The following is a 25,608-nucleotide window of genomic DNA, read 5'->3' on the forward strand; positions in this document are numbered from 1 at the left end:
GAAAAGGTTCTCTAAACAAGCTATTAACCTAATCATCTGAATCAAATAATTAACTCTAAACACCTTCCTGAGGCTTTTAAAAACTCCCAGCCTGTTCATTACTCAAAACCACAATCATGGGTAAGACTGCGTATCTGACTGCTGTCCAGAAGGCCTTCATTGACACCCTCAAGCAAGAGGGTAAGAAAGAAATTTATGAACGAATAGGCTGTTCCCAGAGTGCTGTATCAAGGGCACCTCAGTGGGAAGTCTGTGGGAAGGAAAAAGTGTGGCAGAAAACGCTGCACAACGAGAAGAGGTGACCAGACCCTGCGGAAGATGGTGGAGAAGGACAGATTCCAGACCTTGGGGGACCTGCGGAAGCAGTGGACAGTTTGGAGTAGAAACATCCAGAGCCACCGTGTACTGGCGTGTGCAAGAAATGGGTTACAGGTGCCGCGTTCCCCAAGTCAAGCTACTTTTGAACAAGAAACCGCGCCAGAACCTGTCCTGGGCTACAGAGAAGCAGCACTGGACTGTTTCTCAGTGGTCTTTTCGGATGAAAGCAACTTTTGCATGTCATTCGGAAATCAAGGTGCCTGAGTTTGGAGGAAGACTGAGGAGAGGGAAATGCCCAAATGCCTAAAGTCCAGTGTCAAGTACCCACTGGGTTGCCATGTCAGTTGCTGGTGTTGGTCCACTGTGTTCTATCAAGGGCAGGGTCAATGTAGCTAGCTATCAGGAGATTTTGGAGCACTTCATGCTCCCTTCTGCTAAAAAGCTTTATGGAGATGAAGATTTTGTTTTTCAGCACAACCTGGCACTTGCTCACAGTGCAAATCCAGTGGTAAATGGTTTAATGACCATGGTATTACTGTGCTCAATTGGCCTGCCAACTCTCCTGACCTGAACCCCATAGAGAATCTGTGGGATATTGTGAAGAGAAAGTTGAGACACGCAAGACCCAAAACTCTGGATGAGCTTAAGGCCACTATCGAAGCATCCTGGGCCTCCGTAACACCTGAGCAGTGCCACAGGATGATTGCCTCCATGCCACGCCGCATTGAAGCATTCGTTTCTGCAAAAGGATTCCCGACCAAGTATTGAGTGCATAACTGAACATAATTATTTGAAGGTTGACTTTTTTTGTTTTAAAAACACTTTTCTTTTATTGGTCGGATGAAATATGCTAATTTTTTGAGATCAGAAATTTGGGTTTTCATGAGCTGTATGCCAAAATCATCAATATTAAAACAATAAAAGGCTTGAACTACTTAAGTTGTGTGTATTTGAATCTAAAATATATGAAAGTCTAATGTTTATCAGTACATTACAGAAAATAATGAACTATCACAATATGCTAATTTTTTGAGAAGGGCATGTACAAAACTCTGCACACTGGAGGATAACAACAAATAATACATCTGGCGATCGCCTTCAACGAACGTTGCCCCTGTATGCGTGCATGCATGAGTGATCAGGGTGTTGTCTAGTGTAGGGTCGGCTGACTACCTCGTGGGTGTACACCATTTATAAAAGAGGGAACACCCAACCCACACTGATGCTACTTCACCAAGAAACCCCACAGTGAATGGAGACTTACCCGTTGTTTAAAATACTCTCTCTCCTCTAGAGTTAATGTGTCTGCTTTAGCAATGACTGGTACAATGTTCACCACCTTACTCAGGCGCCTCATAAACTCGATGTCCAATGGTCGGAGTCTGCAAAACAAAAGTAAGAAAAGAAACTGAAGCCAGGATAATAAACTATAGTATAGTTCAAATGCATCAGACCCTCTGCAATGAAATCAATTTATGAGTCAGGATATATCTATGCAAGTCTGAAATAGGAAAAAAACTTGAACTTTTCTGATAGTCTCTTGGACTTCCAGTAACTGAGCAACAACACAGCCAAAATACAAACTTTGCCACACCAGCAACATACAACTGTAATGTTTAGAAATGTCAGTCTGTAAAAATAAAAAATTCCAGGGTAGTAATAAATAATGCTGAAGTAGTTTTACTCTCTAGGAATAAAAAAAGGCCTCTATGGATGAATAGAAAGGTTAGGGATAAAATGAAGAGGAAAAAGAATGCCTATAAGGTCTTACAACAGGAGGGGGCCGAGGCTGCACTAAGCAATTATAAGGAGTGCAATAAAAATTGTAAAAAAGAAATTAGGCTGGCAAAGATCGAAGCTGAAAATCAAATCGCTAGGGATAACAAATCTAACCCAAAAAAGTTTTACACGTACATCAACTCTAAAAAAAAAAAAAAAAAAAAAAAAAAAAAAAAAAGAAAGGTTGACTGTATAGGACTCCTAAAGGATGAGGGCGGGAACTCAATGGTGGATGACCAAGGTAAGGCAGAGTTATTAAAGAGTAACTGTTAGCCCCTTAAAGTGAAATTTAAATCTCTATAGCAATGTTTTATTTAGTATTTAAGTGAGCCAAAAAGCCAATGCAGAACTTAAAAATCAATCTAATTTTTATACTATGTATCCTTTTGCCCAAGCTCCTGACGCAAAGCCGCATATCAGATACTGCTTCAGCATGCAGAGCATGCCTATGTCTGCCCGACCCCTCTCTCCCCCCCAGGACCAGGTGCCGATATATTCTCTCATCAAACAGCTGACCGCTCTGACACCGAGAGAGAGCGGGAGCACTTCCAGCGCCGCCGCCGCCGAGTCACTTGTGAGAGAATCACATGTGAGAGAGATGCACGGCGGCGGCTGCTCTGCGGTGGCGGCGCTGGAAGTGCTCCGGCTCTCTCTCCGTGTCAGAGCGGTCAGTACGGCGATACCACGTGTGGCACTTTTTTGCACCCTAACTGCGCTAAGGGGCCCAGAGTCCAATGAGTACCTTTAGGCTTTACAGGGGTGCTCCAAATTTAGCACACCCCCCTCCCACTTGCCAGGACAGTTAAACCCCACAAATGACCCCATTTTGGAAAGAATACACAACAAGGTATTCCATGAGGGGAATGGTGAGGTCATTGAAAATTGTATTTTTTGTCACAACTTCACGGAAAATGACACTTTGTAAAAAAAAAAAAATTCTGCTAACTTGTGACAAAAACTAAAATCTATGAACTCACCATGCACCTCACAGAATACTTTAGGGTGTCCTCTTTCCAAAATGGGGTCATTTGTGGAGTCTGTCCTGGCATTTTAGGGTCTCTGCAATCATTACATGTATGGCCAGTATTAGGAGTTTCTGCTATACTCCTTATATTGGGTATACAAGTAATGCACTCTGGGCTGAAAGGAAAAATGAACGGCAAACATACCTTGCTCCACATCAATGGCAGATCTTCCTCCACATCAATGGCAGTGATAACCTCAGGAGAGAGAGACACTGGTGCCATCCTGCACTCATGGTGAGCCACCAACTTATGTGACTGGGCCTCAGAACTTTAGTATACAGCATTATGCCTGTAGTATACAGCAATATGCCTGCCAATATAGATGACTCTGTGTGGCATTAAAGTATCATCATAGGCCCAAAGTAAATCACATATAAACCAGGGGTGTCCACACTCAAGGGAAATTCAAACATGCCGTCTTATATCGCCAACCCAGCACAGATCAGAAATATCAAGCATGGAAACTGATCCTTCTTCCGACTTTTATGCTTACCTGTTTCGTTTTCAAGCTTACCTCTCCTCCCCCTGGGACAATGTGCGAAATACCACTGAGTGTGTGCCTACTCCTGTGTCTGGAGTTCCCTAGGTTCTAATAGTGTACCTGCTCGTGGTAACTAGTTGCATTTGGGGGGGGGGGGGGGGGGGCTGGCACCTCCTGGATACAGGAGGTCTAGAATGATCTGTTCCTGAAATTGAAGGAAAGATCCAGTTCTCCCAGCCTTACTGTAGAGAACAAAGCTGTTGTAAACTGCCAATTGAATCATATAAAAAGACACTTTCCTATACCAGCGTCTTGTTTTCCGGGAAATTAAATAGGGCGCTAACCTCTGGTCATTGGAGTCCACCCCTCCCATGTTGACATTATATTCGTGGACGACAAGGGGCTTTTCAATGACCTCAGTTGCCCGCTGAATTTGGACTGTCGTGTCTGTGTGAATGGTGGACAGAAAGTAAACGTCCCTCTTGTCCCTCCATTTCACCACGAGCAGGTCGCCCGTACGCAAGGCGGCCCTCTGCCCCCGTTCAAGTCTGGTGGTAACGAGCCGTTGGGGGAAGCCCTGGCGACTAGGCCGCGCAGTGCCACAGCATCGGATTCCTTCTAACTTTAAGTGCTGATAGAGGGCCACACTTGTGTAATAGTTGTCCACATAAAGATGGTACCCCTTCTGGAACAAGGGTGACACCAAGTCCCACACAACCTTTCCACTGCTCCCCAGGTAGTCAGGGCATCCGACCAGCTCCAATTTTGAGTCTTTTCCCTCATAGACCCTAAAACTACATGTATAGCCTGTGGCCCTTTCACAGAGCTTATACAGTTTCACCCCATACCGGGCGCGCTTGCTTGGGATGTACTGTTTGATGCCAAGGTGCCCGGTAAAGCGCAAGAGGGACTCGTCTACGCATATGTTCTGTTCAGGGGTATAAGCATCTGCAAATGTTGATGACAGGTGGTCTATGAGGGGCCGAATTTTGTGGAGCCGGTCATAAGCAGGGTGGTCCTTTTTATGACAGGTTTAGTCGTCATTGAAGTGCAGGAAGCACAGGATGGACTCAAATAGTGTCCTGGACATGGCAGCAGGGTACAAGGGAACATGATGTACTGGGTTCATAGACAAATACGACCGCAATACATTCTGTTTCATTAGTCCCAAGTGAAGGATAAGGGGCAAAAAGATTTTAATGTCGGAAACTTGGACTGGTTTCCACCGGAAAGGCTGGGCATAGCTGCCATCCGGGTTCTCGGTGATGAATTGCGTGGCTTTACAGTTGGTCTCAACCACAATTAAGTCCAAGAGAACCTGTGTGATGAACAGCTGCAAAAAGTCTAGGGCCGTTACTAGATGAGCTGTCGCCACCTGGACTCCAGACTGGGCGGTGAAAGGGGGCACTACGGGTGCGGCGGAATCAGGGGATTGCCAATCTGGATTTGCCAGCACCTCTGGGAGTCTATGGGTACTACAGGCCCGTCTTCTTCTTGGTGGCTGCGACGGGGGTACTACTGCACGTGCCACCGTACGAGTTTCAACTTCCATGCTGGCGCTCATAACTTCACCAGGGTCTACGGAAGTACTGGTACCAAGTCCAGGAGATGCTGCACTGCTGGTGTCTGCCTCCCCAAGAAAACTCATCAGCGCTAGCACCACCCTGCTGCCCTTGAGGCGGATCCTGCGCCACCTGCGGTCTAACGACATGGGGTCTGGTACGCCTGGCTCTAGCCGGGACCAAAGCCTCGTCATCACTTTTGGTCAGAGAACCACTGCTTTCCACAGGTTCAAATTCGGACCCGGATGATTCGTCGGCTGAGTCTTCCCAAACGCTCTCATCCGACTGGTCCATGTACCTGTATACCGCCTCATCGGAAATCCCCCTTCTTGCCATTGTGGACTGCTAAATTTATGGGGTTTTCCTCCAAGACTACCCAGAAAAAAAGAGCACCTACCTAGCAAAAGGGAGTATTTGAGAGATAGAAAGCTGTGGTCACTGAGTTTTGATTAAAAAAAAAAAAAAAAATAATCAAAACTGATCTTTACAGCGCCACAGCTAGTATACAGTGTTTTTGCAGTGATCAGAAAAAAAAATCTGTCACTACAGTGGGGCGGCTGAACGCAAGTGCGGGCGAACGATCAGTCCTGATCGGGTAAACACTGCGTTTTTAGTGGAGCCTACACTAAGGTGACCCTAATGTACTGCTATAGATCTGTCTGCGATCAGGAATGATTACTAGATACTATATAGTACAAATGCTGATTAGCGACAGTGATGGCGAATGGTGAATGCGGTGCAGTGGGCTGGGCACTAACTGACCCTAACAAAGGGGCCTAGCTAACTGGCCTAACTGCTAACACTAGTGATACTAAAAAAAGGTGTCAGTTTTCACTGATCACTGTTTTTAGATCACTAGGATAGTAACAGGGGGATGATCTGGGGTGGGGGTGGGTTGGGGGTGGTGGCGAGTGGGGTCTTAAAGGCAATCAAACAATCACGGGACAATCAAAGCCGATCACGGGACAATCAAATACAATTACAGCACAATCAAATCCAATCCCCGCACAATCAAATCTGATGCACTCGGAAGGTGATGGGTGGTGGGGGTGGTGGGGTTGGTGGGAAGTGCGGTCTCAGGGGCGGTGGAAAAATTATTGAGTTTTACTCATATTAAGCTATAGGAAGCGAGAGGACATGAAGGAGGATATAGCAGACAAGCCGTCAGGAACACGTTTGAGGAGGGAGTTAAGGTCTGGGTCCGAGAGGTACAGTTGTGTATTGTCTGCATACAGGTGGTATTGAAACCTGAATGAGTTGATTAAGTCACCAAGACCGTGCATGCAGATGGAAAAGAGGAAGGGACCAAGGACAGAGCCTTGAGGAACCCCGACAGACAAAGCATGAGGAGAAGAGATCTGATCTGAGTAGGAGACTGAAGGACCTTCCAGAGAGGTAGGAAGATAACCACCCCTGGTCACCTCTAATCACCGAATTGCAGTGAATGCAATTCATACACGGGAAAGTGCCTCTGCGATTAGATTTTGACTGACCACTTCTATCAGAAGGACCAATATCTGTGTGAACCAGCACCTCTGTATTTCCTGCAATGCATGTGTCCGCATACAGGATGCTTACTTCTGCCCAGTTTTGACTGATCTGCCTCTTAAACGCCGCCTGAATGCTGGGATCACCCTGGACTGACTGGCAATCCACTGCGGCGATCCCCCACTGTGCCGCTGCTGCTGACCTGATGGTTAGAAGATGCTTAAGTGAAGTCCTGCTGGCTCCCAAGGCATTTGCCAATCATCGCTAACAGCCGGTGCCCGGTAAAATCCTCCGACATGCAGGATACATATTTCCGCTTAGGAAGTGACTGCACACGCAGCTGATTGGTCGCGTTAGTCAGGATGAAGGTACCGCTCCTGAACCAATCACAACCCTCCTTCCCTGACACCAATCAGGGAGGAAGGATTGTGATTGGTTCAGGAGCGGTACCTTCATCCCGCCCGCAGGACTAGCGCGACCAATCAGATGCGTCTGCAGTCACTTCCTAAGCGGAAGTATGCATCTTGCATGTCGGAGGATTTTACCGGGCACCGGCTGTTAGCAATGATTGGCAAATGCCTTGGGAGCCAGCAGGACTAAACTTAAGCATCTTCTAAAGCATCAGGTCAGCAGCAGCGGCACAGTGGGGGATTGCCGATCGCCGCAGTGGATCGCCAGTCAGAGTCCAGGGTGATTGCAGCATTCAGGTGGCGGCATTTAAGAGGCAGAGCAGTCAAAGTTGGGCAGAAATAAGCATCCTGTATGCGGACGCATGCAGCGCAGGAAGTACAGAGGTGCTTTTCCACTTGTAACAGCGCTAGAGGATTCAAAAGCCTAGGACGAGAGCCACTTTTGCAGACAGCACTTCCCCACTCCCGGAGTCTGTGTTATGTCTCTCCCCACTCTAAACACTGGCTGGTACGAGTGGTGGATGGAGACACTTCAATCATACATGCTTCATCCCTGGTACATCAGGAGCTGGCAGCGAGTGTAGTGTGCCCCTCTGGAGTCTTCAAAATGGGTAAGCTGTTGATCTTGCACTTTTTTTTTTGCAGCCATTTTTCTCTACAGCGCCTTGTTTAGCACTTGGCACTAGCACAGTATCTACTGTATATACACTACTCTATTTATATTGTTACCTGCTGCTGATGTTCGTGTCTGAAGCTCTACAGGATGCTCCTGCACCATGGACACACCAGGTTTATTTTATTTTTTTCCCTGATTTTTGCCCTCTAAACCTAGGTGCGTATTATAGTCCGAAAAATACGGTATATCTTGTAACAAATGGTATTCTCTCACCAACATCCCTGCGTTGACTCTTTCTCAGAACTGCCACCCTGAACTCTGTCTGTCACTGCCTGCACTATTTCAGCAGGATATTCCCTATTAAATTTCTCATGCATCTCATTGATTCTCTGATCTGACACTATCATCTTCAACTATCCTATGCACTCTTTGAAATTGCCCAACTGGGACGGATCTCCTTGTGGCCCACGGATGGAAACTCCCAAAATGTAATAAGGAGTTTGCATCCGTGGGTTTAGTATAGAGATCCGTAACCAGCCTCAGATCTTTACGCATAACCAGTGTATCTAGAAAGCTGACCTGTTCCATAGAGCTATGGACTGTTAATTTGATGTCTGGACATCTATTCATAAGTTGATCAACAAATTCAAGTAGGGTCGAATGTGACCCCGCCCACACGCAAAATATGTCAATCTAGCGATTGCTAACTGACACAGCCCTGATGCAAATTGTCCATTTGTTGTCCCTGAAAGCTAAACACACTCCAAAACCGGTGGAATGCAATGATGCAAAAGGAAGAGATGTGAAATCTTGCGCTATTGCAGGCGAAAGGTCGATATAAACCCACAGGGATCACACGATAGCAGCTCCTTTTAACGCTTGGCTGTGAGCGGACTACTAAGATAAAAAGAACATAACAGGAGGAGCGCTCCGTAGTGTGATACCTTTTAATCAATAAAAACTGCGCAAATATAAAATTGCACTTACTAGATGTATAAAATATTTGTTTTAAAATTTATCTTATGTATAATTTATGATGTTTTAACATACAATTTGAACATATTGTTTTTATAATGCTGCTGTAATTGATGTAACATTATGGGCTATGGGGTGCAGTGGCTGGTGTTTCGCTATAGTCACCCTTTGGTAGCTTCACAAATGCGTATGAGCTCAGTGACATCCCTATGGTTGCCATGGCGATAGAGAACTCCAATCGCTCGGGTACGACATTCGCTCCGCCCAGTTCCCGCCTCCCTTCCCTCTCGGGTCGCCATGGTAACTGAGAAGCCGAGACTTCGGCTTCAGGACACGAGTGTGGCTTGGCCGCGCCCTTGGGCTGCGAGCGCGGCTGGCCACACCCCCTCTACCTCACGAGTGCGGCTGGCCACCTCCCTTCCATTCTACATAGGGGCGGCTTACAAGCACATGGCGCCCGCAGTGGAGGAAGGCTACTGCCTAGACGTTCCTCCATCCCCTCGGCTCCCTCTCGGCCGGGTTGCCTTGACGACCGAGAGGTTGAAGCTGAGGCTTGTAAACACGAGTGCACCCCAGCCATGCCCCTGTGTTGCGAAAATAGGGGATTCACGCCCCCCTCGTGTCATGGCAGGCCAATCCCCGCCCATTCATTCATGACAGGACTGACCTCGGCAAGAGGCCGTGGAGATACAGTCAACCTTCATTTCTGCTCGCTGTAATAAGCTGAACAAGCAGGTTTTTTCGATCTTGGTTCCAACAATTGAATTAGGGTATTCATCATCTTTAAAAAAACTCATATTTGTGTGGGCTTAATCCCGCCCCCCGCCCTTTCAACCTTGGTAACCCCAGGAAGTTGTTTTTATCCTACTGATATAAATTCAATCATAGTGTGCATGCAGGTTTGTTAACTGACGAAGGCACACTGGCTGTTAGGTTGGGGGCTATGTAAATCTGGGTCACATTGGTTGTTACTCTGGTGGTGGGGAATTCTAGTAATTCTTTCTGAGGGCACATTGTCATTTGGGGGCTTCTATCTAATTCTGGTGCTGCAGGGCACATTGGTTGTCACTGGGAAGGGGGGGCTGACTAGTTCTGGGGCACAAGGTTTGTTACTGGGGGGGGGGGGGGGGGGTTGGGGGGAGGACATCCAGTTCTGTTTGGGGAAAGACTTGTTGGTACTGGGAGGTAGAGGTTTTCTTGCCTGGAGTGACAAAGGACAGGAGCACCCCTGGCTACAATCAAGTTCATTTATGGGATATCAGCTAATCCAAGAGATTCTCCACAGGTTAAAACAAGCTTTTCACTGAGTACCTGGTACCTGCATCGATCAGGGCTGTGAAGTCTGTACAAAAATCTTCCGACTCCAACGCCTCAGTTTATGAAACCACCGACTCAGACTCCAGGTACCCAAAATGCCTCAGACTCCAACTGCTAAATCTAGTACTTACCAGGGCTTTGGATTTTATCCAAAAATCATCTGACTCAGACTCTTCAGTTTATGAAATCACTGATTCCACGTACCCAAAATTGCTCTTACTCCTCGACTCCCAACTCCACAGCCCTTGCATACATCCAGCAAAAAGTACATCTGGGGTCAACCTTTTATGTTCCACAATTAGAAATTGTTTAAAACAGGCACCCTTCATTGAACTGTAGTGAAACCAAGCAAAACAAAAAAGGCTTTCAGATCTATAGAAACGAATAGGGAAACATTTGTGCCTGTAATTGGGGCTTTAGGGAAAGTATCTACAAGGGTTATTCAGAAAGTAACAGCAGTTTTCATTTAATCAAGTAATATTTCATGTATTTTCTGATTTCTCCATAGGATCACCTCTTGTATTTAAGCATTTATCATATCTTATATGTAATTTATTGTGGTAACATCACATGCCACACCTATGGGTGTTACTGGCATTATGCAATCTCCTGATAGGGAGAGGGGAGTTTAACCTGACCAATACAAATTAAACTACATTGATAGAATACCTTGCGTGGCAGATAAAAGCAAACATTTTCTGGATAACCATTAACCTTGCAGCGCTTGAGTTCCAAATCAAAGTCACCAGGATCAAAATACCATAAAATCGTACATTATTTCTCTAAGTTTACATAATTTATTCCCAGGTGGATCATTTACACTTTCATTACATAACCCGAAAACACACAGATTTAGCTCTAGCATGCACCTAGGTAACTGTACAGTTACATTGCGGGTTATTTAATACAATTTTTTCCGAGCTGGCGAAGGCTAAAGAACATAAAACATAAGTAATTAAGTAAACATGGACTGTATTTTAAGCCTATTTTCCATCTTCAAAGTTCCTACCCTTCATTGCACCACTCAACAACCCAATAATTCCCCACAATACAAAAAGTATTAAAATACCTTAATTTTGGGGATATACACATCAGTTGTGCAACTGGCTGCCTGTGTAAGGACAAGTTGTGCTGGCCCACATCATCGAGTGCCAGCTCTCCAACAGACAAAATTAATTTTCAGCTCAATGTAACACTGACTTTCCACTCTGACGCCTAACACTACCCATTTCCGATGCCCAACACTAACCACTCCAGTCCTCTGTCTAACCTCACCACTCCAATGCCTAACACTATACACTGCACCTTTTGGATGCCTAATACAAACCACCACTGTGGTTGTAGGAGGTCCTCATTGTTACACAAAAGCAATTAAATAGAATAAGGTATGGTCAAAACACGCAGTAGCAATGTCCAGTTGTAACTGGCAAGCTTAGAAAATGCTTAAAAGAAGGCAATAGTATCCACCATGATGGTTATTGGTGCATACAATTATTAATAAGGCCTCTATTTGTAAAAGCATTTGTTTTCAATGGACTTTAAAGCAAACCCGTAACCAAGAATTGAACTTTATCCCAACCAGTAACTGATACCCCCTTTCCCATGAGAAATCTTTTCCTTTCCACAAACTGATCATTAGGGGGCTCTGTATGGCTTATATTGTGAAACCCTTCCCACAGTGCGATGTCAGGACCATGGTTCTGACATCACACTGTGGGAGCCTTGTTGCATTGTAGGAAATAACAGCTGTTTACAGCTATTTCCAAATGCCAAAAAAAGAAAGCAGCATCTCCTTCCATGGGCTAAGTGTCAGGATGTAAATCAGGGAGAGGAAAGACTTTGCAATGAGCAAACACTGACTAAATCCTCTATACATAATTACTGTAAAAGTTAAGCTCTTTTTTTAATTACATTATTTTCACTGGAGTTCCTCTTTATGTGCTCAAGAATCCTAAGAATCTATCGTATAGACCAATATTTAAGAATTACAGTTAATAAAGCTCGATTGTCATAACATAAGGGCAGATTTTTAAACAGATACGTTTAAACATATCCCCTGGCATTCCACTTGCTAGCAAGGTATTCTGGCCTTTCATTTAATATCCAATTCTGACGAGACTGTCACTCAGTTTTTAAGCCATCATAAGTAGATGTGGTCCATGTATCCTTGTCATGCCAGAGACTGCATGTAAAATAGTACAATAGTACAATATAATAGTTTCTATATTGAGAGAGGATTATGAAAAAGCTCTCCACGTGGATGCATGTATGGCAAAAGCACAAAATCATATTCACTAACTTTTCTGCAATCTTCACTATATTTTCACAGGACCTAGGCCAATTTTGCAGAAGAACCTAAAAGCCCTATTCCAGGACACACTAACTTTTTGTGGAGGTGTCTTACTCAGTCTGCGTACTTGGGAAGCCATGTCCTCCGGGGACTCCCATAGTTATTACCATAAAACAGATAATTCACTAGATCGAAAACCAAAGTTAGCACCTGCTAACGTTTTGAACAATCCTTCAGGGCAAAGGTGAGACGTCGCTCCTCCCAGGAACAGGGACAGCACTTCCCCTATAAAAAAGTCACATGGTTAGTCCACCTTCAGTGCGTTTAGCCAAGTACCGACAGGTGAACATTTCACTAACCCATAACCGTGCAACTATCAGACACAGACAATTAACACCCGGGTGGGATAGGTGTCCTGAAGGATTGTTCAAAACAACGTTAGCAGCACTAACTGTTTTTTTCCCACAATGCCTCAGGGCAAAGGTGAGACGATAAACAAGTAATACAACCTCAGGGTGGAACCACTGCTTGGAGAACCTTTCTACCAAACGCCTGTGTGACGCCGGGCGACGCCCAGTCGTCCGAGGATTCGCGGCCGATTGTCCGATCGCAACCGTGATCGGAAAACTGACATTCTTTATTTTTAAAATAGAAGTTTTTCCTTCCTGCCTTCCCCCCCCTTTTGCCATGAGGGCTGAATGGGCCTGCGTTAGCATATGGCTAAAGCAACCTGGTTTAGCAAGAAATCCTGTTAAGGCTCCCGGAAAAGCTCTGGTGACACTAATGTGCTAATTGGGCAGAGCTGAAATACCAACAGAGTCTATTCAACAGGGGAAGCTAGCACAGCATGAGGTCTATTGACACCTACATTCCTCCCAGTCTTGACGGCACCGACTAAACTGAGTATGGAATGCATGGTGTTGATAACTTTGTCACATTTTGCAAATACCATCCATGGGAGGAATATGAAAATTACATAATTTTGTTTCCCTAATTCTGTAGAATATGGTGATACTAGACATAGCCAGGTAACCCGAGCAGGGGCTGAGATATGAATAATGGGGTCCCCGTGCGCCCCAAATATTGCAAGTTTGATGTCCTATGAACGTGTATTCTCAGCCCAATCTGAATATGAAATCGGTTTGCATGTGCGACAAAACCCCGGCGGGGTATGAAATTGGACATATTTTGTGGATGGCTGGAAGTTCCTCCCCTGAGAACTCACTGCCTGACACGCCCCTGGGCTGAGCTTGAGACTCCGCCCAGAAATGTCAGTGCTCAAAACTGATTGCATGAGGACCCCCAGCCAATTCCCCCACTTTCCATCATACCGAAAAGACTGCCACTGCTTGGGGAAATAGCAGTGGCCATCTTGCAGGCGGAGCAACGGCCATGTGGTTCGGCCATATTGCGAACTAACTGCAACAAAGGAACTTTGTCTTTTCCCGAACGGACTTTCCACAGAATCATAAGTATTCGTTCTTTTTATCCCTTTTTCTTTTATGTACTGTGTTATCACTGTCTCTCATCGTTTAATTGTTCACGATTGTCTGTATATATTAATTATTTATATTGTAACAAATAAAGGCTTTTTAAAAGGTCTTTACCTCTCAGTAAAACCTTCTATTCAGTATACACAGACGAGACCTAAACTTCCGAAGGGACGCTACTGTTTTGATAGATAGATAGGAATTGCACAGTTTTAACCGGTTGTTTGTTTCACAGGTCTATAGCCAGTTAGCAGTTTTCTCTGGGCTGATAGAAAACAGAGATGGTGGCAAATCTACCCCTGGGTTGGAGTAAAAGTGTATTTTCGTAACCTCACAGGCTCCCTACTGCGTCGTGACGCTCAAACTCCGCCAATTCTACGCAGATTGCGTCCATAGCTCTCAATCTGTGTGCTAGAATCGGATCGGACGGTTTTGCGTGTTCACGGCCAGTGGGGCTCTTGTGACAGTGGTCGGCAGCGTTTGGGATCTGTGTGTGCTGATAGTATCTCAGGTAGGGCTATCGAATTAGCCCTATCGAGAAACGAACTAATTCGTTGGTAGTGACTGAGTGCAATATATTTTTCATATATACAGAGAGACTGTGTAACCAGTACCCCTCCCCTAAGTTTTCTTTTATTTGGCATGGAAATGTCCGGGAATTACAAGGTCATGGTCCTATCCGACCTGCAGAGTCTGTGCGAGGCGAGAGGCATGGACATCCGCGGCAAGAAACAGCAGGACCTGATAACGGACTTGTACCGATGGGATAGCCAGAATCTGCGGACGCTGGAGGTGTCCACTGTGGAGGACACCGGCTCATCTAACGCAAGTCGAGGGGAACCAGAGACTGAAGATCCTGTGCGTACCGAGGTTGAGCAACCCGCGGGCAATGCGGCAACAGATACGCAGGAGGCTGTCAGTGTGATCCCCGACCCCAGAACCCCTGAAAGTACTCGCCTGGAACCGGCCAGTACTGGACTGTCCAGTTATGTTGATCCAGTAATGCAGCAGGCATTGCAAAAGCTGATGGAAACTGATGTGGACAAGTACCTGCAGTACATGGCGGAGCAAAAGCGAGAGGAACGCCAATCTGCAGAGGCGCGGGAGAGACGACAGCATGAGCTGAACATGGCGAAAGTGCAGCAAGCCAGCCGGAGTTCAACGCCCAGCCTCCCTGCTGAAGGGACTGCCGCTCCAGTAAGTGCAAAATTTAAATTTGCTATTATCGAAAAAGACACTGACATTGACTTGTTTTTGAGGTCTTTTGAAAAGGCCTGCCGTCAGTATCGTCTGTCCCAAGACCAGTGGGCCAGACATCTGACACCCTTGCTGCGCTACAAAGCGCTTGATGCTTTCTCAGAGCTGCCTGTGGAAAAGGACAATGATTATACCGCTATAAAGGAGGCTATAATCACTAAGTACCAGCTGACGCCAGAAGCCTACCGGAAAAGGTTCAGGTCCTGGCAGAAAAAATCTACTGATTCTTATCAAGATGTGGTCAGCAGTCTGCTCACCACACTCCGCCAGTGGACGCTAGGCCTCACTAAAGGGTCTTACGGTGTCCTGGAGGACTTAATCGTCCTGGAGCAGTTTCTGAACATTTGCCCGGCTGATGTACGCCAGTTTGTGCTGGAGCGCCGACCGGCGTCAGCGACGGTCGCTGCAGACCTCGCTGAGACCTTTGCAACGACCAGGGTGCCGGAGACCCGCAGGACTGCCCCATCTAGCTGGAGAGGAGGTCAGTCCCACAATTTTGCAGACTCTCCTACCTCTGTGAGCCGTGCGCCCCAGAGGCCCTCCAGCGCAGCTGCTGCGTCCAGGCCTGCAGTAACAGAGGGCATCACCTGTCACTTTTGCCGCAAGCCCGGACACATGAAGTTTAACTGCCCGGAGCGGAGGCAGACAGCGCCAGCTCCTGCACCACCTACACCTCGCCCACGGCAACTGCCGCCAGCCAGCGCACCCCAGCCGGGAGCACCCAACAACGTCATGTTCGCAGGTGGGAGAGGGATCCACTCCGCTACGAGCAACCACCAGCTGGTTACAGTGAACGACCAGCTTGTTACCGGTTTCCGCGACACTGGAGCGGATGTCACCCTGGTGCGTGCGCACCTGGTCCCGACGGAAAATATCCTCCCTGACAAATACCTTACCCTCACTGGAGTGGGGGGCACTCTTTCTCGCATTCCCCAGGCTCGGGTGTCCATCGATTGGGGGGTGGGGGTTCAAGAGAAGGTTGTTGGGGTCCTGGACCAACTGCCGGTCCCAGTTTTGTTGGGGACCGACCTGGGCAAGCTTGTGTCCTATTATGAACCTGCCCCAAGCCCCTCAGACTGCCAGGAGGGAGACGGACTCTCCGCCCACACTAAGGTACTTTGCACCAAGGGGCAAGAACAGGGGGGAGGTGGGTTGAATGTGCCCAGTCCAGGGGTACCGAGTCCAATAGTACCTGTGTCACAGGTACCTGTGTTTGATATACCGATTGTTTGTGATGAAAATGTTGTTGTACCTGTCACTGTAATTCATGCATGCAGCCAGGATGTGAGTAATGCCAGTATGTGCCAGTCTGAAGGTGTACCTGTACTGGCAGTAACACGCAGCCGCGCTGCTCAGAACCTGGGCTCAGAGCAGGTGGAAGAGGTTCCGGCCTCCTCCCCCTCCTCTGACCACAGGGATGGTAGCCTTCAGCCACTAACTGCATATGCCACGGGCCAGCTGGCTGAGAGCGAGAGTGCTGCATTTGTGCAAGCACTCCAGACTGACCCTAGCCTCGAGGCACTCAGAAGACAGGCTTCGGAGCCCCTCACGAATGAAGATACCTTCAAGGTATATTGGGAAGGTGGTAAGCTGTACAGCGAGCCTGTACAGCGAGCCTGTACAGCCCACCGAAGGTGAAACAAGTGTGGGTACCAAGTTGCTTGTGGTACCCAGTGCCTTCCGGGGGCATGTGCTGAAGTCCGCACATGACATTCCCCTGGCAGGGCACTTGGGAATCCACAAGACACTTGACCGTATCCAGGGTCATTTCTACTGGCCCAGGATGCGGATCGATGTGACCAACTATTGCCGCTCATGTACTGTTTGCCAAAAGGTAAAACGGGCTGGGAACCCCCGCAAGGCTCCCTTGTGTCCACTGCCAATCATAGGTGAGCCCTTTCACAGAGTGGCAGTCGACATAATTGGACCATTGCCCACTCCCAGCAGCAGTGGCAAAAGGTACATCCTGACGGTGGTGGATTACGCCACCCGCTATCCTGAGGCCATGGCGCTTTCCTCCCTGAGGGCGGACAAGGTAGCAGACGCGCTACTTAACATTTTCTCCCGAGTCGGGTTCCCTGCGGAGATGCTCTCCGATCAGGGATCCCAGTTTATGTCCGAACTCATGGAGGCCCTGTGCAAAAAGATACACATGACGCACATTGTCTCCAGTCCCTACCACCCGCAGACCAATGGACTGTGTGAACGGTTCAACGGGACGCTGAAGCAAATGCTGACCACGTTTGTTGAGTCGCAAGGTGGGGACTGGGAACGATACCTGCCTCATCTGTTGTTTGCGTACAGGGAGGTGCCGCAGGAGTCAACCGGGTTTTCCCCGTTTGAACTCCTGTATGGGAGGAATGTCCGAGGACCCTTACAATTGATGCGGGAGACATGGGAGGGCAAGGGCGACCCCACTGATGTCTCCGTGGTCGATTACGTCCTCAAGTTCAGGGACAAAATGGAGTCCCTGTCCGCAGTAGTGACCAACAACCTGGCCCAGGCTCAGGCCAAACAAAAAGCATGGTACGACCGCACTGCTGGAGAGCGGTCATTTGATGTGGGTGACAAGGTATATGCCCTTCTTCCCGTGAGGCAGAACAAGCTGCAAGCAGCCTGGGAGGGGCCTTTTACTGTAGTGCAGCGGTTAAACCCTCTGACGTATCTAGTGAACATGGGGGGCAGGAAGCAGAAGAGCTTTCATGTAAACATGCTGAAGGCCCACCATGACAGGACCCAGTATGCGCTGCCAGTGTGCAGCCGGTTAGAGCAGGGAGAGGCAGACCCCCTGTTAGACCTGCTGGCTGACGTACGAGATGTGGACGGCGACCTAAACGTCAATCCACAGCTCGCCTCAGCCCAGCAAGAGCAGTTACAGAAGGTGCTGGGCCAGTACCAGCACACCTTCTCCGGTATCCCGGGGCGGACCAGTATGGCGGTGCATGGGGTAGATACAGGTACCCATCCCCCCATCAGGCAATCCGCTTACCGTGTCTCTCCCGAGGTACAGGCGGACATGCAGAAGGAGGTGAGGGAGATGCTGGAGTTAGGGGTGGTTCAAAAGTCCAGTAGTGCCTGGGCAGCCCCTGTTGTCCTGGTCCCCAAGAAGGACCAGACAACTCGGTTCTGCGTAGACTACAGGAAACTGAACGCCATCACCACTACAGACGCCTACCCCATGCCTCGCATTGATGAGCTGCTAGATACACTGGCATCAGCCAGGTACCTATCAATCATGGATCTGAGCCGGGGGTATTGGCAGATACCACTTGCACCTGACGCGAGGCAAAAGTCGGCCTTCATCACCCCTTTCGGCCTCTTCGAGTTCACGATGATGCCCTTTGGGATGAAGAACGCCCCCGCCACGTTTCAGCGGGCCGTGAACGACCTGCTAGAGGGAATGCAAGGGTTCGCTGTAGCGTATCTGGATGACATTGCGGTGTTCAGCCCCACCTGGGAAGAACACCTCAAACACCTGTCCCAGGTACTAGAGAGGCTGGCCATGGCCAATCTGACGGTTAAACCGAGTAAGTGTCAGATTGGCATGACCGAGGTGCAGTACTTAGGTCACCGGGTGGGGGGTAACACCCTGAAACCTGACACGGGAAAGGTGGACGCCATCCTGGCATGGCCTCGACCTATCACGAAAAAGCAGGTCCAGGCGTTCCTGGGGACCGCCGGCTACTATAGGAAATTTGTTCCCGCCTATAGTACACTGGCGAAGCCCCTGACCGATGCCACTAGCAAGAAGCACCCCAAGGTTGTTAGCTGGACCCCCGCTTGCGAGAATGCCTTCCAGGCCTTGAAGCAGGCCCTCGCAAGCGCCCCTGTGCTTCAGGCCCCAGACTTCAGTCGTCGGTTTGTGGTGCAAACCGATGCCTCTGACTACGGTCTCGGCGCAGTCCTCAGCCAGGTGGATGGAAAGGGGGATGAACACCCTATCCTCTACCTGAGCCGGAAGCTCCTGCCCCGAGAGGTAGCCTACTCCACAACTGAAAAGGAGTGCCTGGCGATCGTGTGGGCCCTACAGAAACTGCAGTCGTATCTGTACGGCCGCTCCTTCACGATCGTCACTGATCACAATCCCCTGAGTTGGCTAAACCGTACTGCTGGAACCAACGGCAAGCTCCTACGGTGGAGCCTGTCATTGCAGCAGTACGACTTTACGATCCAACACAAAGCAGGCAGCCGACACCAAAACGCTGATGGGCTGTCGCGGTGTCAGGGGGAACCCGACCCAACAGCGCCAATAGCTGCTACGGAAGGCGTCCTGTTGACACCTCCCTGAGCAGAGCTCGGGAAGGGGGAGGTGTGACGCCGGGCGACGCCCAGTCGTCCGAGGATTCGCGGCCGATTGTCCGATCGCAACCGTGATCGGAAAACTGACATTCTTTATTTTTAAAATAGAAGTTTTTCCTTCCTGCCTTCCCCCCCCTTTTGCCATGAGGGCTGAATGGGCCTGCGTTAGCATATGGCTAAAGCAACCTGGTTTAGCAAGAAATCCTGTTAAGGCTCCCGGAAAAGCTCTGGTGACACTAATGTGCTAATTGGGCAGAGCTGAAATACCAACAGAGTCTATTCAACAGGGGAAGCTAGCACAGCATGAGGTCTATCGACACCTACATTCCTCCCAGTCTTGACGGCACCGACTAAACTGAGTATGGAATGCATGGTGTTGATAACTTTGTCACATTTTGCAAATACCATCCATGGGAGGAATATGAAAATTACATAATTTTGTTTCCCTAATTCTGTAGAATATGGTGATACTAGACATAGCCAGGTAACCCGAGCAGGGGCTGAGATATGAATAATGGGGTCCCCGTGCGCCCCAAATATTGCAAGTTTGATGTCCTATGAACGTGTATTCTCAGCCCAATCTGAATATGAAATCGGTTTGCATGTGCGACAAAACCCCGGCGGGGTATGAAATTGGACATATTTTGTGGATGGCTGGAAGTTCCTCCCCTGAGAACTCACTGCCTGACACGCCCCTGGGCTGAGCTTGAGACTCCGCCCAGAAATGTCAGTGCTCAAAACTGATTGCATGAGGACCCCCAGCCAATTCCCCCACTTTCCATCATACCGAAAAGACTGCCACTGCTTGGGGAAATAGCAGTGGCCATCTTGCAGGCGGAGCAACGGCCATGTGGTTCGGCCATATTGCGAACTAACTGCAACAAAGGAACTTTGTCTTTTCCCGAACGGACTTTCCACAGAATCATAAGTATTCGTTCTTTTTATCCCTTTTTCTTTTATGTACTGTGTTATCACTGTCTCTCATCGTTTAATTGTTCACGATTGTCTGTATATATTAATTATTTATATTGTAACAAATAAAGGCTTTTTAAAAGGTCTTTACCTCTCAGTAAAACCTTCTATTCAGTATACACAGACGAGACCTAAACTTCCGAAGGGACGCTACTGTTTTGATAGATAGATAGGAATTGCACAGTTTTAACCGGTTGTTTGTTTCACAGGTCTATAGCCAGTTAGCAGTTTTCTCTGGGCTGATAGAAAACAGAGATGGTGGCAAATCTACCCCTGGGTTGGAGTAAAAGTGTATTTTCGTAACCTCACAGGCTCCCTACTGCGTCGTGACGCTCAAACTCCGCCAATTCTACGCAGATTGCGTCCATAGCTCTCAATCTGTGTGCTAGAATCGGATCGGACGGTTTTGCGTGTTCACGGCCAGTGGGGCTCTTGTGACAGCCTGGTCATGTGCAGACATTGCATCAATTCGGTAATGACGGATGAATGTAGAAAAGCTTGACCACGCTGCTGCTTTACACATTTGCTCAGGCGAAGCCCCTGCATTATTAGCCCAAGAAGCTGCCATAGCTCTAGTAGAATGAGCTTTAAATAAGGCAGGAGCCTCACTTCCCATAACTCTCTAAGCTTCCATAATAGCTAAATTAATCCAATTAGCTATAGTAGATTTAGAAGCTCTCTATCCTACAGTTTTTCCTGAAAACAAAACAAATAAGGAATCTGTCTTCCTGACATCTGCAGTTCTGCTCAATTATTCCAGAACACATCTTCTAACATCTAATGAGTGAAAAATCCTCTTTTTCACACTTTGGATTCACACAGAAGGTAGGCAAAATAATATCCTGCGACCCGTGAAACCTAGACATAACTTTCGGACAAAACTTTGGATCTGTCTGTAACACTAATCAATCCTGAAAATCCTAAAAATAAGGACTTTTCATAGAGAAGGCCTGTAGTTCACTGACCCTTCTAGCTGTAGTGATGGCTACTAAAAATACCATCCTTAGCGTAAGAAATTTAAAAGAACTGTCCTTTAGCGGCTCAAAAGGACCTTTGGACAGTCCCTTTAACACCACCAATAAGTCCCAAGGAGAAACGTATGGTTTGTAAACTGGTAGTTTCCTAGAAAGAACCTTCAGAAATCTCACTATCAAAGGAGAGGAAGACGAAGGGAAACCTGAAAAACAGATAAGGCAGCAATCTGCACCTTAAGCGTACTTACAGAAATATTTTTATCCCAACCGTCCTGAAGAAAACCCAGGACTGCTGGGACTGACAAGCTATCAAACTTAGAACCAGATAACCAAAGATGGAAAGTCTTCCAGTATTTCAAATAGATCCTCCTAGTAACTTCTTTATGGCTACCAATCAGTGTAGAGGCCGCCTTGTCAGATACTCCCAACTTTTTGAGTAAAGGTAATTCTGGATCCAGACTGACAGATTCAATCTGTCTGGATGTGGATGCCACAGATTCCCTTGCAACAGTAGGTCTGGCCTGCGAGGAAGTCTCCAAGGGTCTTCTGATACTAACCTCCTGAGAGCTGAACACCAGCTCCTTCTCGGCCACCAAGATGCAATAAAAATCATCAGATTTTGACAACCTCTCCATTTGCCGATGACTGCCGGAAACAAATTGAGAGGAGGAAATGCATACAGAAGTGGAAAGTTCCACTCCTGAATGAATGCATTTACCCCTAGACTTTGTTCTCTTGCATTGAGGGAAAAGAATCTGAATCTGGGCATTGTCTTCTGTTGCGAACAGATCGATTGACGGTGTTCCCCATCTTTTAGTGATGTCTGCGAACACCTCCCTTTTTAAAGACCATTCTGATGACAGAATCCTGCTTCTGCTCAGTTTGTCTGCCTCTATATTGAGTATTCTTTTGAGATGAACAGCTCTCAAGGTTAATACATTATGTTCTGCCCAAGACCATATCTCCTCCAACAACAAGGATCTCGTGACTCAGTTTGTTGATAAACGCTACTGCCGTAACGTTGTCCGACTGGATCATAACATTGGACTGCAACAGTATTGATTGCAGAAAAAGGTGGTATATGCGCTCCTCTCCTCAAGCTCTAGCAGATATAATATGATACAATATACGGTAAATATACTTAGATGTCAAGCACCCAATTGCTTCGCACTGACTGAGTGGATCGCTGTACAAATGGGTGAGTATTCACACCCTAAACAAGTTGTAAATTCAAGTATAGCGCTCTATATATCAGCCAGACATAGGTCACAAAACTATACAGTACAAAACTCCTAATGCATCAAATACAGTCCACTTTCAAGTCCATCAATAAAGATCTCCATCCCAATAGTACATATTCCGCTCACCAAAAATGTTGGCTGACTGGTTATAATCAGCATAAACGGCATGTAGTAAGTAGTGGCTGGTGATCCTTTTAGTGCTTTTCCGTGTATACCTCAGGGAAAAAATGCTGACATAGCGTGATACTGTTTAAAGGATGAGCAGGTATCCCTCCACCAACACTGCTAGTCACCGGTGCCAAACTAACATACACCACACACCCAGTGTGTACATCTAATAGAATGAAGGCTCACCGGATCCAATGGCTGACCGTATAACAGACCAGCTCACAGCGCTTTCTGGTAAGCCTCCTCTGTCCCAACAGATCCTCTCTCCTTAAAAACTCAAAGCGGGTACACAATAGTGTATTACCATTTATTAAAACAGCTTAAAAACAAGTAGTGCACTCACATTTCCCCATAAAAGTATGCGCATATCATAACTCATCCGGACGTCGTCCTCATAGTCTCGCTCGCGTCTCCACACAGCAATCCGAGGCCACGCCCAACCGGTTTCGTCATGTGACTCATCAGGGGCTGGCCATCGTAGCTGCGTGAAGACGCTTTAACCTCAAACATATGCAAATTACTTCCTCTTTGCCAGCGGACATTACGGCAGCTCAGAATGTCGGGTGCTGCCCTATCTGATGACAGGCAGCGCTCCGCAAGCCCACACCATCCTCATAGCTCAAGCCTTATTAGACTTTACAAATACCAAACCATTTCTAATTTATAATTTAAAACATGAACAGCGTAATTACACTAAGTCCATAATTAAGATTAGAAGAATCGCTTTTTCACTTATTTTAGCCAATGTACATTTATCCCACAATTCTTAAAGTGCCAGACTTATAGTAAACTCAATCCCCTTCAAAAGTTAGATACATTTCTCTTGTGTTACCCAGTAAACAGAAAAAAACAACCCAATGTGACACGTGTTGTTCTGTGCCCCCCCCCTCCCTTACCCTGACCAACTAATTTTATTAATGATCCCAGATGACGGTCCCCACCAGTGTGTACTAAATTCCACCTCATTATCCCATAATATCTTAATACCACAACACGTGTGACATTGCGAGTATGCAGTATATGTCTATTTAACAGTAATCCTCACATTCATAACCCTCTGTGATGAACCCTAAAACAACCCCTCTAGACGAATATAGGTCCCCTCAGGGCTAGAGTTCCCCCACAGGTGCCAACAACTACAGCTACGCATAGGCTTAGCTCCCCAACCCCGGTATCCCCGTATATATAGTGTTAAATGTGTATGCCCTTATTCTTATACTATGCATCTTCTATCTGCACAGGCCCTACGAAACTACTCGTGTAACCATCCTACCCCTCTATTGACCATCTTAATCATCTGCGATAAAACAGTTAAAGTCCACGTTCAGCCCCCCCGGCCTCATTGTTTTCATCAGGTAGATCCATTTTGTTTCCATCCTAGAAATTTCCCGGATCTTATGGCACCCCCTCCACTTCGTAGTTAGTTTCTGGAGTGCAGAAAACTGCATCAAGGAGGCATTGCAGTTATGTTTTTCAGCAAAATGCCTAGATAGGCTATGGCTCCGGAAGCCTTTCTGGATATTATTAACATGCTCATTTATCCTTGACTTAAGCATTCTTTTAGTGCGCCCAATATACTGGAGTCCACACGGGCACCAGATTATGTACACTACGTGTGTACTGGTGCACGTAATAAACTCCTTAATGGGAAACACCTCTCCAGTGATATGTGATATATTCTGTGTCATTTTTTTCTTTATAGCTGTCAGACATGGATTGCATTTTTTGCACGGGTAAAACCCTTTTAGCCCACACATATCCGTACGATTTGTAACCCTTGGTTCATCTATGCAGGTTTTCACTAAAGATCTTTGTAAATTTTCAGCCCTCCTATATATAAATTTAGGCTTAATAGGTATTCTTTGTTTAAAAACTGGGTCATTCAGCAAGACTCCCCAGTATCTTTTGACGATATTCTCAACTTCCTTGTGTTGCATATTGTAATCCAAACACATAGCAAACTCAAAATCGGTATTATCTTGTGCCACAGGTTTATCCCTTAACATGAGTTTTCTATCATATTGTTTAATCCTTTCGATTTCATTCCTAAGGGGAGTTTCTTGGTACCCCTTTTCCAAAAATCTATGCAGCAGCATTTCAGCTTGTTCCTCATAATCTGCGGTTTTAGTGCAGTTTCTCCTTATCCTCGTAAACTGGCTCCTTGGCTAGAGTGACCAGACGTCCCGGATTCGGGGTCCGCTGTCCCAGGCTTAATGAGGTCCCGGGAAACGTCCCGCTTTCAGCAGCGGGACGTCCCGGCCTCGGGACTCTGGCCACTCTCTCCTCAATGAACTGGCAGCGGCGTCTATAGACGCCGTGCCAGTTCATTGCCCGCAGCCCCGCTCCAGCCTCCTCTTCCGGTGTCTGTTTCCGACACCAGCAGGCGAGCAGGGCTACGGCAAGATGGCTGCCGGAGCCCTGTACTGGAGACCTATTTGTGTCACTAGTACAGGGCTTCGGGCGCCATCTTGCCGTAGCCCTGTCAGCGCGGGAGACCAGAGCAGGAGGAACAAGACGGTCCCGGGACGGAGCAGCGCGCCAGAGGCCGGACACTTCTGCCAGGTGAGTAAATGCTTTCTTTTCCAGGTGAAATGTTTGCCCGCATTGTTTCTTTTCCAGGTGAAATGTTTGCCCGCATTGTTTCTTTTCCAGGTGAAATGTTTGCCCGCATTGTTTCTTTTCCAGGTGAAATGTTTGCCCGCATTGTTTCTTTTCCGGTGAAATGTTTGCCCGCATTGTTTCTTTTCTGGTGAAATGTTTGCCCGCATTGTTTCTTTTCTGGCGAAATGTTTGCCTGCAGTGCGTTTCTTTTCTGGCGAAATGTTTGCCGCATTGCGTTTCTTTTCTGGTGAAATGTTTGGCCGCAGTGCGTTTCTTTTCTGGTGAAATGTTTGCCCGCAGTGCGTTTCTTTTCTGGCGAAATGTTTGCCCGCATTGCGTTTCTTT

The 25,608-nt window shown here is 47.2% G+C and overlaps 1 protein-coding gene across 1 annotated transcript in view; it reads right to left on the reverse strand.

Moving 5' to 3' along the window:
* Positions 1-25,608, reverse strand: part of LOC137542196 (septin-9-like) — a 106,090-nt gene that overhangs the window by 34,422 nt on the left and 46,060 nt on the right. The window contains exon 4 of the mRNA XM_068263925.1: positions 1,583-1,700. Within this exon, the coding sequence (XP_068120026.1) occupies positions 1,583-1,700 (118 nt within the window). The remainder of the gene's footprint in view (positions 1-1,582; positions 1,701-25,608) is intronic.

The sequence above is a fragment of the Hyperolius riggenbachi genome, chromosome 12, assembly GCF_040937935.1.
Source record: "Hyperolius riggenbachi isolate aHypRig1 chromosome 12, aHypRig1.pri, whole genome shotgun sequence".
Taxonomy (NCBI): Eukaryota; Metazoa; Chordata; class Amphibia; order Anura; family Hyperoliidae; genus Hyperolius; species Hyperolius riggenbachi.